Source organism: Balaenoptera acutorostrata, chromosome 11, assembly GCF_949987535.1.
Source record: "Balaenoptera acutorostrata chromosome 11, mBalAcu1.1, whole genome shotgun sequence".
NCBI classification, from domain to species: Eukaryota; Metazoa; Chordata; class Mammalia; order Artiodactyla; family Balaenopteridae; genus Balaenoptera; species Balaenoptera acutorostrata.
Window position 1 is genome coordinate 79,699,798 of NC_080074.1, and position 17,201 is coordinate 79,716,998.

General features: G+C 43.0%; 2 protein-coding genes across 3 annotated transcripts in view; both read right to left on the minus strand.

Moving 5' to 3' along the window:
• FGD4 (FYVE, RhoGEF and PH domain containing 4) overlaps nucleotides 1–11,819 on the minus strand; it is a 222,545-nt gene extending 210,726 nt beyond the window's left edge. For both annotated transcript variants that reach the window (XM_007175668.3, XM_057557362.1), the window contains exon 1: nucleotides 11,249–11,819. In XM_007175668.3, coding sequence (XP_007175730.2) covers nucleotides 11,249–11,525 — 277 coding nt within the window. In that variant the 5' untranslated portion in view covers nucleotides 11,526–11,819. The remainder of the gene's footprint in view (nucleotides 1–11,248) is intronic.
• A 186-nt stretch (nucleotides 11,820–12,005) lies between these two features.
• LOC130709289 (uroporphyrinogen-III synthase-like) lies at nucleotides 12,006–16,714 on the minus strand. The gene is given in 3 exon segments (XM_057557553.1): nucleotides 12,006–12,130; nucleotides 15,610–15,861; nucleotides 15,864–16,714. Coding segments are annotated over 3 exon segments (1,002 nt in total). The 5' UTR covers nucleotides 16,489–16,714.
• Nucleotides 16,715–17,201: the final 487 nt, after the last annotated feature.

The window sequence follows — 17,201 nt, forward strand, 5'->3', positions numbered from 1 at the left end:
AAGGAAACCAATTCCATATTCTGTCAGCGTTGTCAGAAAATTCTTATGTTGAAGCAAGATATGCCAAGCTAGTTTGGGGTTCTTCTGTTGACCCAATATTTACTGAGCCCTTGAGTGGACTCTGAGGGGCCCCTGAGGAGCAATGGCAATGGATGACTCAAGTTAGGGACTGGTGCGACAGGCACAGGAAAAACAAGGAGAAATTTAGTGAAGAAGTGGAGGTGGCTGGCAAGAGTGAATGCAGGAGGATTTAAAAGCTAAGAGAGAGCTGACCACAGGTCCTGACCAGCAGCTATGTGGACCATGGAAGATCAACTGCCACTTGAGTCACCAGAGAACCGGCATTAAAGGTGAAAGCCAGGCTTCAGTCAGGAAACAGAGGCAGGGTGTGGTTCTGTGATGCAATTCAGGCTTAAGGAAGTCTGACATAAAAGTGGGGCTCAAGACAGCACAGGAGGAAATACTGAGGAGAGAGGCCAGCAGTAAAAGGCAGTTTTGGCAGGAACTAAGGGGAGGAAAGGACTAAGCGGGAAGTGGATAAAAGGGGGTGGGAAAATATGTGCCTAAAAGAGCTTGTACCTTGGGCAGTAACTTGTACTCAGTAGGTACAAATGTAAACAACCAATCACAATCCAGAGAGACAGCGCTAGATCAGAGATACACATAAGATGCAAAAAGAAACCCAAACTGTGAGAGTAGTATTTGTGTTAATCCTAACAAAAATACCAAAAAAGTTATTATTTGAACATTTCCCAAGCACTGTTCTAAGCCCTTTAAAAACAATAACATTTTTATTCTTCCGACAACTCCACGATGGAGGTAATATATCATGTTATCATTTTATAGATGAGGAAACTGAGTCAAAAAGGGTTCCAAGTCACCCAGTTAATTACTAGAGAAGAATTCAAACCCAGCCAGTCCAACTCCAGAGCCCACACTCTAAACCACTAGAGTGTATTCTTCTCACCTTGATTTCTAGGCCCCAACACAACTGCCTGGTCCATAGTAAACACTGAAACACTTGTTGAAGGACTGAAAGATCCAGCTTTAGTGGGATCTTAGGAAGGAAAATTTATAATGAAGGATATAAGGATCTGAAAAGAGAACACAGAGATACTGATGGAATTAATTGGCTAATGGCTCTGAATGGAACCTGTGGGTAGACTTGTTTTTCCAGCCTGCTATGGATTTTCAGCTTGTGTCAGCAGGAAGGTGCTCCAATCAGATGCATGAACCAGCACACGGGCTCATGGCTAACTCCAAAGGCACGAGTCAGATGTGCAGTCTTCCTCAAAGTGTGGACGCAGCACAGTCAAAAACGTGCCTTCCTCTGAAATATGATCACTCTGGTCACTGTTCTTACACCCAATGTGACCTTATACCCTGGTGTTTATTATACATCATATCCCCCTTCTAGGATGGAAATCTGTCCCATTCATCTTTGGATTCCCAACATCACTTATCAATATTGGTTCATCATCAATATGACACCATTAAGGTAAGGTAGCATGTTTTAGGAAAAGAAATGTTACATGTTAGTCAATTTTCTGCAGAGGAAATAAAAAAGATGACTTTTGTTTAAAAGTTGTATTTTTCTACAAGTGGTTTTTAGGAATTAATTTTAACCGAATTTGTCTATAATTTGATAACTTCTCATACACTATACTACATTGCACTTGAAACTATAAGCAATGATCCCTCAGTATTCTTCAGCTGGGGTATCTTATAATTTATTTGGCTCTACATACTGACTTTTCACCTCCTAAACATATTCATTAGCACATATTTTAAAAATACAAATAGCATACGGTAAAGTCATGGCACTTTTAAAGGCTACTTATTAACATGTGTCTTAACACAAAATTCTGCCAGAGGCCCCAGGGAACAATCCAGCCTTGCAGAGCAGACTAGATACCTGTCTGCAGCAAGGCTTCACTGCGGCTCGGTGCAGTCCCCAGAACGGAAGCAGCTCCCTGGTTTCTGCAGATGCAGCAGTTGGTGAAGTTGACAGTTTAATTCCAGTGAGTGGGTATGTGTATGAGAGGGGCACAGCAGCTGGGTTTGTGTTCACTCTATTCCTGCATAAGTGAGGTAATAATACAACACAGATTATGGGCTCTCAGAGTACTTTCTGGTGCTAATGTCCACCCACTATTAACTGCATTCCAAGGACAGATGACTAATTCTGGACAATGCTCTACAAACAATGCCAAATTTATTCCTGAAAACACACACACACACACACACACAACTCCTAAAGCATGACTAATGCATGATTATTCTAGGTTTAATATTGAATAGTTCAAATAAGATTAAATGTTTATATGAATTTTGAAAGGTTCATTTCTATACTGAAGGGTTACTGGCAAAGGTTTAACCAAAGTCACTAAATTGGATATAGAGTATTCCATTATAAACATCAATAACAGGCAGTTAGGAGCCATAGAAAGCTTTGACCATGGGAAGCAGATGAATAATACCCAGATTTAAGAAAATTAATTGGGGGAGGGGGGCGACGTAACGTGGATAGCTGGTGGGAAAAGTGCCCTGAAATAAGACAAAGGCCACCATCATGAAATGAAGAAGAATCAATAACAACTGGGTGGCTAACTCGGTAGCAAGTAGATAAGAGGGAAGAGCAGATTTAAAATAAACTTTGAAGTCTAACAAAAGCAAGGTTAATAATTCCTCCAAGGGGGGCTTCCCTGGTGGCGCAGTGGTTGAGAATCTGCCTGCCAATGCAGGGGACACGGGTTCGAGCCCTGGTCTGGGAAGATCCCACATGCCGCGGAGCACCTGGGCCCGTGAGCCACAATTACTGAGCCTGCGCGTCTGAAGCCTGTGCTCCTCAACAAGAGAGGCCGCGATAATGAGAGGCCCGCGCACCATGATGAAGAGTGGCCCCCACTTGCCACAACTGGAGAAAGCCCTCACACAGCAACGAAGACCCAACACAGCCATAAATGAATAAATAAATAAATAAAAATTAAAAAAAAAAAAAATGATCCATGTTATAACATTAAAAATAATAATAATAATAATAATAATTCCTCCAAGGAAGTCAGGAGGAGGGGCTAGATTGCAGCAGAAAAAGGAGCTGCAATTTGGTGCCCTTAGAATATTTACATTTATTCAGCAGTAAAGATTAAGAGAAAGAAGCCCAGAGGGTGGATGACACCACCAAATAAGAGGTGGCAGGAAATAATGGAAATGCTGGAGGAGAGAAAGGAGAAAAATGACCTAGTCAAAGGAATAAACTTGGAGATCCAGTTGAAGTATGAAAATCAGGACCAAGAAAAGAGCTTTAAAAAGAAGCAAATACCGGGAATTCCCTGGCGGTCCAGTGGTTAGGACCCTGCCCTTCCACTGCCAAAGTCGCGGGTTCGATCCCTGGTTGGGGAACTAAGATCCCACAAGTCACGTGGCATGGCCAAAAAAAGAAAAAATAAGGAAATACCACCCAGAAATTAAGAATAAGGACCGCAGAATTCCCTGGCGGTCCAGTGGTTAGGACTCGGCACTTTCACTGGTCAGGGAAGCCTCGCTGCATGGCCAAAAACAAAAACAGAAAAACACAATAAGGGCTACAAACAGGCTACTGGATAATACGTAGGAATTCACTGCTGACTTAGAACACTGATCAAGTTTAGAACAGAAGCCAGCCTAGAACAAGAAAAGGAAGTGGGGAGAAGGACAGGATGAGGGGATGAAGAAGCGGAGGCAGCAACGGAAGTATATGTAGCAGTTTAAGGAAGAAAGCTCCAGAGAATATCAAAGTTTAAAGTCTAGGAAGACCTCATTTGGAGAGAAGTGGAGGTGTAGGACAAAGAACCTGTGAAATGAGGAGTGGATTCATCCTCCAGATTAGGAAAGAAAGAGAGGGCAGCAATAAAGGACACTAAGAAACCAAGACTGAAATGAAAGGTCACTGTGTTCACGTCAGATACTCCAGTTGGATATAAATTGTCTATCAGCGTAAATTAAAGTCTACTTCAACTTACGGGTTAAGCTGAGAAACAAGAACAAAGCAAAAAAGTATACCAAATGTAAAAAATACAATTAGAAATCAACCGGAAATGGGCAAAAAGTTTGCCAAAAATACAGAGGGCCAATATGATGTGTTAGTTGAGGGACAATCTATATCATTCTTTGCCTTGCACCTAAAAAATGTTGGTTGTCTGGGCTCAAGACCAAAGGTGGGGTTTACCCTAGCTTGGAAATGCACAGCAGTTGATAAAGTTGGTTGCACATCAGAATCATCTGGGGCTCTGTCAAAAATACAGCTAACCCTACCCGCTGGAGATTCTGACTCATTCTATCTAAGGTACTGCTGGTTTTTAATTAGCACTACAAGTAATTTTGATGCAGTCGGTAGGATGGCATTTGGAAACCAAGCTGATTATCAGAATTATCTGATATACTTTTAAAAAATAGATTCATGAGCTCGTGTCTAAACCTACTGAATCTCACACACTATACTCACATCCATAAAATTAAATGCATTATGCTTAAATCCTTTTTCAATCAACTTTCCAGCAAATGCATGTAGAAAATAATTTTCAGGCAAACCTTGGAGATATTGCAGTTCAGTTCCAGGTCACTGCACTAAAGTGAATATTGTAATAAAGCAAGTCACAAATTTTTGGCTTTCCACTACATATAAAACTATGTCTACAGTACACTACAGTCTATTAAGTGTGCAACAGTATTACGTTTCCAAAAACTGTACATACCTTACTTTAAAAATACGTTATTGGACTTCCCTGGTGGCACAGTGGTTAAGAATCCGCCTGCCAATGCAGGGGACACGGGTTCAAGCCCTGGTCCGGGAAGATCCCACATGCAGCAGAGCAACTAAGCCCATGCACCACAACTACTGAGACTGCACTCCAGAGCTCGCGAGCCACAAGTGCTGAAGCCCACTCGCCCGAGAGCCCACGTGCCGCAACTATTGAACCCACGCACCGCACTACTGAAGTCCGTGTGCTCTAGGGCTCACGTGATGCAACTACTGAGCCCGCGTGCTGCAACTACTGAAGCCTATGCACCTAGAGCCTGTGCTCCACAACAAGAGAAGCCACCACAATGAGAAGCCTGTGCACCGCAGTGAAGAGTAGCCCCCGCTCACTGCAACTAGAGAAAGCCAGCACGGAGCAACAAAGACCCAACACAGCCAAAAAATAAATAAAATTTTAAAAAAATACTTTATTGCTAAAAAATGCTAACCATCATCTGGGCCTTCAGCAAGTCGTAATCATTTTGCAAGGTGGAGGGTCTTGCCTCGATGCTGATGGCTGCTGACTGATCAGGGTGAGGTTGGAGTGGCTGTGACAATTTCTTAAAGATAAGACAATGAAGTTTGCTGACTTCAATTGACTCTTCCTTTCATAAACGATTTCTCCGTAGCATGCAATGCTATTTGATAGCATTTTACCCACAGTGGAACTTCTTTCAAAATTGGAGTCAATCTCAAACCCTACCTCTGCTTTATCAACTCAGTCTATGTATTGATCATATTCTAACTCTTTGTTGTCATTTCAACAATCTTCACAGTATCTTCACTGGGAGTAGAGTCCATCTCAAGAAACCACTTTCTTGGCTTCCCTGGTGGCGCAGTGATTGAGAATCTGCCTGCCAATGCAGGGAACACAGGTTCGAGCCCTGGTCTGGGAGGATCCCACATGCCGCAGAGCGGCTAGGCCCGTGAGCCACAATTACTGAGCCTGCGCGTCTGGAGCCTGTGCTCCGCAACAAGAGAGGCCGCGATAGTGAGAGGCCCCGTGCACCGCGATGAAGAGTGGCCCTGCTTGCCACAACTAGAGAAAGCCCTTGCACAGAAACGAAGACCCAACACAGCCATAAATAAATAAAAATAAATAAATTAAAAAAAAAAAAGAAACCACTTTCTTTACTCATCCATAAAAAGCGATTCCTCATCCATTCAAGTTTTACTATGAGACTGCAGCAACTCAGTCACATCTCCAGGCTCAATTTCTATTCTAGCTCTCTTGTTATTTCCACTGAAGTCTTGAACCCCTCAAATTCATCCGCGAGGGCTGGAATCAAGTTCCCCCAAATTCCTATGAATGTTGGTATTCCGACGTCTTCTCATGAATCACAAATGTTCTTAATGGCATCTAAAATGGTGAATCCTTTCCAGAAGATTTTCAATTGACTTTACCCAGATTCATCAGAGGAATCACTATCTATGATAACTATAGCCTTATAAAATGCATTTCTTAAATAATAAGACTTGAAAGTTGACATGACTCCTTGGGGAATTCCCTGGTGGTCCAGTGGTTAGGACTCTGCACTTTCACTGCTGAGGGTGCAGGTTCAATCCCTGGTCAGGGAACTAAGATCCCACAAGCCACACTGCTCAGCCAATTAATTAAATTAAATTAATTAATTTAAAAAGAAGAAAATGACCCCTTGATCCATGGGCTGCAGAATGGATATCGTGGCAGCAGGCATGAAAACATTAATCTGGTTGTACGTCTCCATCAGAGCTCTTGCGTGACCAGGTGCATTGTCAATGAGCAGTGATATTTTGAAAGGAATATTTTTTTCAGAGCAGTAGGGCTTAAAATATTCAGTAAACCATGTTGTAAACAAATGTACTGTCACCAGGCTCTGTTGCTCCATTTATAGAGCACAGACAGAGTAGATTTAGCATAATTCTAAAGGGCCCTAGGATTTTCAGAATGGTAAATGAGCACTGGCTTCAACTTCAAATCACCAGCTTCATTAATCCCTAACAAGAGGGTCACCCTGACTACACCAAGATTGAATCCACGTGCCCTTTAATACAGACGTAATGGCCTTGGGCCAATCCCTAATTCCTACCCCAATAAGTCCAGGTCCTCTTCTCTGTCACCAGTTAGATCCATGACCCTGAGTTTTTCTCAGTAGAGGAAAGGAATGCAAGCAAATAGGTGATTGTGGATTAAAAGTCTCTCAATGTTCCTAGGTTCACAAGTTTACATGGCTATTCATTGAAAGACGACTGACTACTCTTTAAACTGCTCTTGGCCTTCCAAGAAATAAGAAAACTCTTCCTGGTTCCTGATCCTCTGAAGGACTTTCCTATTTCAAAGTCCATCTTAAGCAGCTTCTAAGAATCATTGATGAAATTAACATCACCATTTTATTATAAATCTTTAGCTAAATTGTGTTTAGATCACTGTTTCAAATATAATATGCATTCATTAATGTTACAAACAATATTAGCCCTAACATATATGAAACACAGTAACTGTATTGCACTTTGCCTCCAAAGCTCTGGGAAACCTTAAGAACTAGTATTATAAGCATGTGAGTACTGAAGCCAGAGAGACCTGGTTCAAATCCTATCTCTGAAGCTTAGGCTGGTTGTAGAGCACTGCAACTTGGTTTTTCTTTTTCTCTAAAATGATAATACCATCTATCTTGCAGTGCTGTCAATAAGAATAAGTAATACACATATAGTCCTGGTTCAGAACCAGCATTCAATAAACAGTAATTACTCTTATTGCTATAACCCAAATCTTCATCCCTCCTCCTCCAACAAAGGTAAAATTAGTCCTCAAAAAGTGCTCAGGATATTGGAGTATGTGTTGAAAATCAAGTATTCTAACCATGGTGAGAATTGGAAAAAGGAATTCTACTTATAGAAAGTCTGCACAAATAGTGTAGAAAGTCCTTCACCACAAAGCACCCAGATGCTGAATAAATTACAACAGATATACTTTTAAATGTATTGCTGAAATCATAAGAAAATAAAGGAGATTCCCAAGGACAAGAGAAAAAAAGAAAAAGAACAATAAACCTAAACTCCAGTGGGGGAACCTAGAGCCCAGGAACTGCAGCTCTTGCAGCGGAAGGGGAGACATGGGCCTTGAGCTTGTGAAATGGGAAAGGACTGAACCTGGGACCCATACTGAAGAGGCTATACCTTGGATAAAAGGATGGTGCAGGAAAAATCTGCCTTCCATCCAAGTCAACTTATAAGAAAGTCTGCAGACCTACACTAAGCCTAAGTGGAAAAATTCATGACAACAATGCTGATCTCCCCTTAGCAAACCTGAACTAAATTTACACATTCTTCAAGTCAGAGAAATGCTTGGCTGATCAAAGTGGTCATGGGTTGGAAGTAGAAACAAACATATTTTATAAAGAAAGGCATCTTCAATAAGGATCCTTCAGGATTCCCATAAAACTAAGGAATAACTAAGGAAATAAGCTACTTTCAGTGATATTCAATAGACAAACTCTCCCCGACCCCCAAGGGTTTCAGATATTCAGACTATAGAAAAGAAAAAAGGGAAAGGCACAGAAAAAAGCTGGACCAAAAAAAAAACAAAACAAAACAAAACCACACACACACACACAAAATAAGAAAATTTTCATCCTACTGTATGTGTATAAAATATCCCTTTAAATGTATGTTCTTACCATAATGGAATTATATGATTTTTGTGATGTGTGGTTAAGAGCACTGCCTTTAATGCCAGGCACACTTGAATTTGAATCTAGCTAAACAAGTACCAGTTTACGATTCCAAGCAAGTTAGTAAAACTTTCTGTGCCTCAATTTCTTTAGCTGGAAAATGGGCATAATACTACCTACCTATTAAAATTGTTGTGAAATAAATTCATACACATACATATTCAGGTGTGCATCACAAGGCACAGTTCTTAGATATAGAAAATGCACTCAATAAACAGTAGCTATTATGAACAACATAGGGGAAGGATTTTCATTCATCCAACAAGTATTTACAGTGTCTCTTATGTGCCAGTCCTAGTGCCAGACATTTTGGGAAACAGAAATGGATAATGACTCCTTGTTATGATTCTAACCTGCATGCTTGTTTTGTGTCAGCCATTTATCTATATAATCTTACTTTATTCTCCCCACAATCTTATAAAGTACTGTTATCTCCACTGTCCAGATGAAGAAATTGAGAAATTAAGAGACTTGATTCAATTCATAAAACCGGTAGTATAAGGACTTGAACTTGGGCACTATATGACCCCAAAGCCTATGTCTTAATTTAATTACCTCACCTAGATGAGGACATTGCCATTCAGATAGATATGGAGGATGTGGTTGGTAGACTTTTTTTCTTTGTCTTTCCCTTTCTTTCTTTTTTTTTTTGTTTTGAGAAAAAGCAGAGAACTCTAAAAATAACGGATTTCACAGTCACGCAATATAACACAACACCACTAAACTGAATTCTTAGTTTTTGTTCCTTCTTCAAGAGGGAAGGTAACACTTCAATTATCCACTATACATGTAATGGGTCTAAATGTTGTAGTTTCCATATATAAATACTTTTCTAGGTACTAGAGAGTAAATTGGCACTTCCTGGGAATTTAAACCTGGTTTACTTTTTGATGAGGGGAGGATCCTACTTATATAATGATAAACAGTTGGATGAAACTTAATAGGCAGGCAGATTAGATTCAAAGAAGGAAGCAATTTCTAAAATGTTTTTACCTCACCGAATTGAATGGGGTGAGGTCACTCAACAGTGTCAGACTACTTTTCAAAACATTAGGTCACTCTCCAACAGATACTATAGATTACATCATGGTAAAGAGGAACAATCATATCTAGGAAGATCCAGTAATTGATTTTCAACCCTGAAAATAATGGCAACAAGAACTTTGAGTTCTTTTAAACAATACTGAGACACCCTAACAGATTAAAAAAGTTATTGCTAGGTTCTCCATCTTGTTAAAAAAAAAAAAAAAAGTGTTCTGGATTTTCTCTGTAGAAAAAAGAGAATAGAAAAGGAAAAAGGACTCTTCCATAAGCACAGCTGCCATGCAGAAATGATTTATACTGCTCACTCCTACTTCTAGGAGGCAATTCATCTTTTGCTCACCTACTCAAAGAGTTTGAAACTAAGCACGAGATTTTCAGTAAAATAATGATGTAAAGAAATTGGATCCCTTTACCCTCCAACTGAAAAATGCTGATGATTAAGAAATCGAGTAGCTCAAACAATTAAAAAATTCATAAATAAGTAACTTTAAAACAAAATAACGAATTTTCACTTAAAAGGAAGAAAACACCCTTCTACTCATTTTAGAGTGAATCTGGAAGAGATTTTAGAGATTATTTCACCAGAGCCTTCATTTCGAAGATGAGGAAATTGAGACCTAAAGCATTGTGATTCGATTACTTGTTTATATATTTTCTCACATCACTATTTCTGCCCTTAACTAATGTGGCTATAAATTTGTAATTCATCACCCACCATGCTTTTCTGTCCTATGAGTAAGTACTACAGCTTCAGGACGAAACAGAGAACAATTTTAAAGCTCCAAGAATTCACAGTTAAACCATCATAACAGCTTTGCTCAATAAGAATAAAATGAGCGTAAGTGAATAAAAGCATTTGTATTTCTGCTACTCAAATAAGGTTTCTGCCTCATAACTGGTCTATATACAAGCCATCTCTGCTTATGGCACAATAGGAGCTCAAAAGCCGCGGGTGGGGGTTAAAGAAAAGTTTTGCAATTCAAGAAAAAAAATCCCTAATGTGTTCTACGTAGCTTCAAGCCCGCCTAGGGAGAACAGAATGCCTTTAAAGAGCGAAGGAGAAGTTGTGGGATGCAACAGATCATTTTGAGGATTTCTTCCAAGACTAAGAATCGATGGAGAATTCAGAATTCAAAATACCGCATTACTGATATCTTAATTTATCAACACAAAACCACAATAAAAATTGAATTTCTTGATAGTAGGAACATGTTTCCTTCTGAGAGACCTGCAGCTTTTCACACTCAAGCGTCTTTTTCAAAAGGGAAAACCGGAGGACTCAGGATTGCTGGTCCGAGGTCACTCAACAGGTACGGCGGCCGGGCCAGGACGAACATCAGCCTCCCGCATTTACTGTACTAGTCCTTCACAAGGTCTGCGGAAAGCAACTTAGCGAAAAACCTTAAACTTCAGTATCTAGAAAACAGGTTATTAATTCCTAATCAAACTTAAAAAAAAGAGTTATCCTTTACTTCCGGAATTCCCTGGTAAGTGACCTCCAGGACTGATAAGTTCAGCCTCAGGCGCGCTCCCGCCAAGGACCTTTGGGGGAAGGGACAAAATAGGTAAAGTGGGTGGGCGGCCCGGCGCAGCCCTCTGGGAAGGTTTCCGAGCTGGCTCCCACCGCTGCGGCGGACGGGGCACACCTGCAGGGCGCTCGGCGGTCCATCACCTGCGACAACACCCCCACCCACCCCTTACCTCCCGAGGCGCTTACCTGGGGCGTCTGCGGGGGCCTGGCCCCTGAACGTGGCCTTCTCGGCCCACTGCAGGTGCGACGAGGGCCGACTCCACGGCCGGGGGGTCCCAGGCGGCAGGTAGGAGGGGTTGGACTTCCGCCGGATCGCCACCCGTCTGAAGCTGTAGTCGCCCTCGCCACTCATTTTGCTGCGTTCGCTCGCGGCTCGGCACCCTCGCCCGCCCTCGTCCGGCCGCAAGCGCGCGCTCGGCGGGCTCCTGAGGGGCGACCGGACCCCCGGGGGCGTTGCTTGCATGCCCAGGCTCGGCGCGAGTCGACGGAGACAACTTCGGGGCTGCTCGGCGCCGGCGCCCTTCTGCTCCGGCGTCTCCTCTGCAAGCGCTTCCTCGTCCCTTCCTCCCGGGACTCCCAGGGCCGCGCCGTGAGTTTGGCTCCGACTCCCTGTGCGGCAGCCGCCACGCCCGGGTCTCTGCGGCTCGCGCTCTCACCTGACGCCGCCACTGCAGCGGCTGACTTGGGCTGCCACCACCCTCTCCTCTCTGGACCAATCGCCAGCCAGCCCCCGAGAGCGCCGAGAGTTCGGCCTGTGGTCGCCACTGCCGCTGCCGCAGCCGCCGCCGCCGCCGCGTCCTGATCCCGCTAGGGCAGCAGCCCAGCACGCTCGCGCGGTGCCGCCGGGAGCGTGCGCGCGGTGCCGCCGGGAGCGTTCCGGGCAGCTCCTCCCCTCCCCCCTCCCCGCCCCCTCTCCTCCCCTGCCTCGTCCCTCTCTCCTCCCCTATCCCCAGCGAGCCCCGACTCGCCCTCGGGTCTCGACCGGAACCACGAAGGTGAGGGCGCTCACCTGCGGACGCATACCTGGGGTGCGCCGAAGGTCAGCCGCGCTCACCGGTGGGCCACGCCCTGGACTCGGGGAGAAAGAAGAGATCATTACAGCTACTCTGGACTCTGTACAAGGCCTGCCATTCTCGCAGAGCCACACGGCAAGGATTACACGTATGTCTCAAGCTGCTTCTGAGCCCTTGATAATGATCTTACCAGTGAGGTATTTCAGATAAGGAAACCAAGATGCGGAACCTACACAGAGTCACACAATACTGCAGAGCTAGAATGCTTACCCGAGACTCTGCCCCAAAGTCTGTCCTTATCTCACTGAGCTAAAAAATCTTGCCAGGACCTTCGAGCAACAGAAAGATGAAGAGGTGCGTGGAAGTAAAAGAGAAAGTGGAGCTGACCGTCCACAGGTTAACTGCAGAGCATCAGCCCCTCCATCACCGCTAACACTTTCGGGACTTCATTAGTAATGCACGTTAGAGTCCTTTAATTTGTCAAGTCATTTTTTTTTTTAACTTCAGCTAAATACTAAGTTGAAAAAAATTTTAAATTGGTTTGCTTACCTGCATTTTAAAACTCATTGCTCTAATAATGAAGAGGTTGTGTTCCAAAACCACAGAGGTAGGAGGGGAAAGAGCAGCGTTCCGAGTATCCCAGCTCAAGCAGAAAGAATTCCCCAGCCATCACTCCCACCTTAGAAGCCACCCCACATTTTTTAAGATGGACTTTCACCCAGGTAACGTCTTCTCCAGCTCCCTGAAGTGTATCCCATAACCCAGTCCTCCTCAAGAAACCTTTCAGAAGGCAGTTCAACTGTCTCAGTCTCCTTGGCTGTTACTCCAATAAATATACCCCTTAGGAGAAGGGACTACCCCTATAATTTCTAATGCATCCATTCAGACCTTGTTAAAAGGAGCTTTTGCTCCCTTTGAATTTCTTATCCCTTTATCACTGTATTGTACCTAATTATTGTTTCTCTGTAATTGTGGTGTTATCTACTATGCTATATAGTATCAAATAATTTAAACAAGTGGTTTCAAATATAAATTAATAATGAAAGGGGTTTTACCTCCATATGCATAAGCTAACTATAATTTAAGTGCAGGTTTTTGACATAATTTATTTGGTTCAATAAAAAGGTGGTGTTGCAATCAAAAACACCATACTAGCAACCTAGCTCAGAGCTATCTATTTTTAAGAAGATGATGGCAGTCTTCTCTTTTAGAGAACTGGTTACTCATGAAACTTAAAGGTACCCCCCCCACTGCCCCCTCTCCCTACTATCTCAGTAGATGCTTACTCTTTCTGTAGAGAACTGCAGTAAACATACGTGTATGGGGCAAAAAGGTATCTTACCCCAAGTATTCGCAGCAGCAGTTTAATGCTTCCTCATTTGGATATTTTGACTTGTTTACATTATACGTATTTCTATTTCTTTCATGGCTCAAGTTGTTCACATTACCTAATTTAATGTTAGTTCACATCAGTGGATGTCTGTATTTTCAGACATCATCTGACATTTGTCTCTCAATGTTATGATGCTTAATATTTTCTGATAGAAACCATTTCTAAGGAACTTTGCATTTGATAACAGTGTTTTTGCAACACTAAATGAATGGATCAACAGAACTTTATTTGATCTCAATTTACCATAGGTTAGAGTAGAACAAATTTTTTGGGTATCATCTTATACATATAGTCCTTATATACTATTTTATTTGCTTATATAGCTAATAGAAAGTTTGGTAGTAATTCACTTAACACATATTGAATGAGAACTGTGCTGGGTCCTGAAATACAGAGATGCATGCAATACACAGGTGCTTATACTCCATGTCTCTGTGACTGAAACAATGCTGAATGCTGACTAAATCAGGTATCATTTTCCTTGGGCACACAAGGAGACATTTAAACCTTCCCTTGCAGTTAGGTGAAGCCATGTAACTGGATTCTTCAAACTTTTGTGGGCAGAAGTAATATGTGTCACCTCCAGGCCTGGCTTTTGCACCCTGGCCATAAAACTCTACTCCTCTTTTCCAACTGCCAGTTAGAATGCAGAGGGGCCAGAGGAAAGACCTGAGCCCTAGACCATGTGGAGCCACTGTATGGAGAGGAGCTGGCAGTCCAGAATCACCCCTTTCCTATGAATTAACATACAAGATCAGACTAGCAAAATGCATAGGAAGGCTATGAACTAATTCATATTCGTTAAATTTTGTCTTTATATTTTCCAGTGTAGCAAAAATTATATACATTGATATGTCTTTTTATTCTAATTAAAATGTTTTAAACAAACATTCAATTTAATTTTAACAACATAACCAGTCTCAGATTGATCTAGTCCCTAATAAATAAGATAAAACCAGAAAAGAATACTCAGGAGAAAAATTATGAATCAATAAACTGCTTCAACTGCTGACAGAGCATCACTTCCAAAACTAGAATTTAAGAGAAATCAAAGGGCTTCCCTGGTGGTGCAGTGGTTAAGAATCCGCCTGCCAGTGTAGGGGACACGGGTTCAAACCCTGGTCCGGGAAGATCCCACATGCTGTGGAGCAATTAAGCCCACGCGCCACAACTACTGAGCCTGCGCTCTAGAGCCTGCGAGCCACAACTACTGAGCCTGTGTGCCACAACTACTGAAGCCCGAGTGCCTAGAGCCCGTGCTCTGCAACAAGAGAAACCACCGCATTGAGAAGCCCATGCACCACAATGAAGAGTAGCCCCCGCTCGCCGCAACTAGAGAAAGCCTGCATGCAGCATCGAAGACCCAATGCAGCCAAAAATAAATAAATTAAAAATATATATATATAAAAAAAGAGAAATCAACACTTTGCAGCAGATTCACTCATTTTAATCTCACTAGAGAAAGAAAAAATTTCTCGTGCTTTAAAATAGTGTTATTTCCTCAGTAAATGAATTATAAATTTATTAATTATTTACTTTGACGCTGTCACTGGGTAGGAATTTATATATCATTAAAGTAGTAAAGGCCACTATAAGGCATGAATTACGCTGACTTTATGTAGTAGTATTAGGGGCTGACAAACTTTTGACTTAAAGAAGAACCCACAACATGAGTGTTAAGAGTTTTAAGTTTTATTCAGGGTCTTGCTGAGGCCTATAGCCAGGAGCAGCCTCTCAGCAGCGCTGAAGAAACTGCTCTGAAGAGGTAGAGAAGGAGTCAGCCAGAATTTTTTGCCTAGGAAATACATGTAGTCATGCATACATCCTGGCAAAAGATTACTACTACAGTAGTCACAGTGAACAGATATCTTTTTTTTTTTTTAATGTATGGCTGATTCACTCTATTGTACAGCAGAAACCAACACAACAATGTAAAGCAATTATACTCCAATAAAGATGTTTAAAAAAAAAAGAAAGAAAGAAAGAAACTCCCTGAGATTGGGAACCAGCAAACAGCAGACATAATTTCAGGAGAAGCAGTTTGGTCACAAGATGACTTTTCCCTGTGAGCCTTTTATTCCCTCTGAAATCGTCTGGTCACAGGAGAGAGGGCGTCTGGAGAGCTCCGCTCTCGGACTCACCACCACGGGCCTGGCCGGGCCAACGGAGCCTGCCTGCAGGGCTGGACCCAGGCTGCAGACAGTGTCCCGGAGCAGTGCCCCGGACAGCCCAGTGCTGATGCCCGTGCTCCGTCCCTGGGCACCGACCGGAGTGAGCGTGCCAGTCAGGGTGGAGGGAGGGGCCGGCAGTGTCTATACAACTGAGACAGTCCTGACCCCCCAGGGGTGCTGTGAGCTGCATCTTAATCTGGTCAATGTTGTCACCAGATAACCTTGAATATGCTTGAGACTGTGTGTCAGGCCGGAGGGAATGAAAAACGTGATGCTGGCTGGAATGCCCTGCTGGGAATAGTAGCTGTTGAGGTTCCCCTGGATTCCTGGGTGTGGGATCGTCTGGTAGACGGTTAAGCTCTCCACGGGAATCCCTCTGTCCTTGAGCATTTTCAGCAGGATTTCTCTTTTGAGGGTTCCACAGGGAAACAGAAGAGGCAGTGCTAATGACTCCCTAGAACAAATGCACTCTGCAAGCTTTTCTGCATTTCCACAGTTTTCTCCTTCTGTATGCAGGCCAATTTTATTCACTAGAGAAGCAGTAGCATTTCCCACCACATACACTGACTTAGCATTCCATTTTTCTTTCAGAGACTTTCTCCAGACTTTGGTTTTATTGTCTTTCTCCAAACACAGCTCCACTGCTTCCACTGCTCTGGGACTGGTAAAAATGAGGCCCCCGTAACCTTCAGGGTGAGACAGCTTCTCCGAAAAACTGGAAAGAGACAAAAGCTCAAATGATAAAACAGGGATCAAAGTGGCTTCGAGTCCATATAATCCTAATTCCCTGATGTAGGGATCCTGGCCACAGTCGTCCTCCTCAGGGTCTTTCAGTAAAAGAACCTTCATTATTACCTGGCAGTCTTTACAGGGTGCTCGTCTGGCTGGTGAGGCACTCGGCAGGCGCCAAGTCGGGGGCGGAATCTCACGGTTCCCACCAGCAGGCAGCGAGGCTGCGGGAGCGACCAGCCGGGAGGGTGGCCCCCTCACCGCGTGGCCGGCGCTGCCATGGCGACGGCTCTCCCCGGGCCCCAAGCACCAGCACTTGCGCCGGGGGTCGCAGAGCCCCAGCCGCGCTCAGTTGGAGCTCACGCATGCGCACTGACACCCCGAACAGATAAGATTACTACTACAGTAGTCACAGTGAACAGATATCTTAAGTTAACGATTTTAGGGCTTTTCTATGTATGGGAAGATGCAAGAATCTGGGGTAATTTAAATTCTTCCTGAGATATACATCTAACTATCTAAGGGCCTGTTTAGCCAAAGAACAGAGTGCCTTATCCTGTTTTTTCATCCTGAATACATCTCAAGGTGTACTGTCAGTGGTCAACTGCAGTGGGTTGTGACTTAACCCTTGTATAACTGGTTGGTGAACGATGCTTTTTGTTTTTTGTTTTTGTTGTTCACAATACAGAAGATAACCTCCAGAAGACCTAATTGAAGAAGATGATACATTTATTTTAACAGAAACTTAGTAAATAGTATGATATTTTGAGTTGGTACAAATTGAGATTCCAATTGTTTTATGTATATATAAAGTGCATAATTTATAACATGTT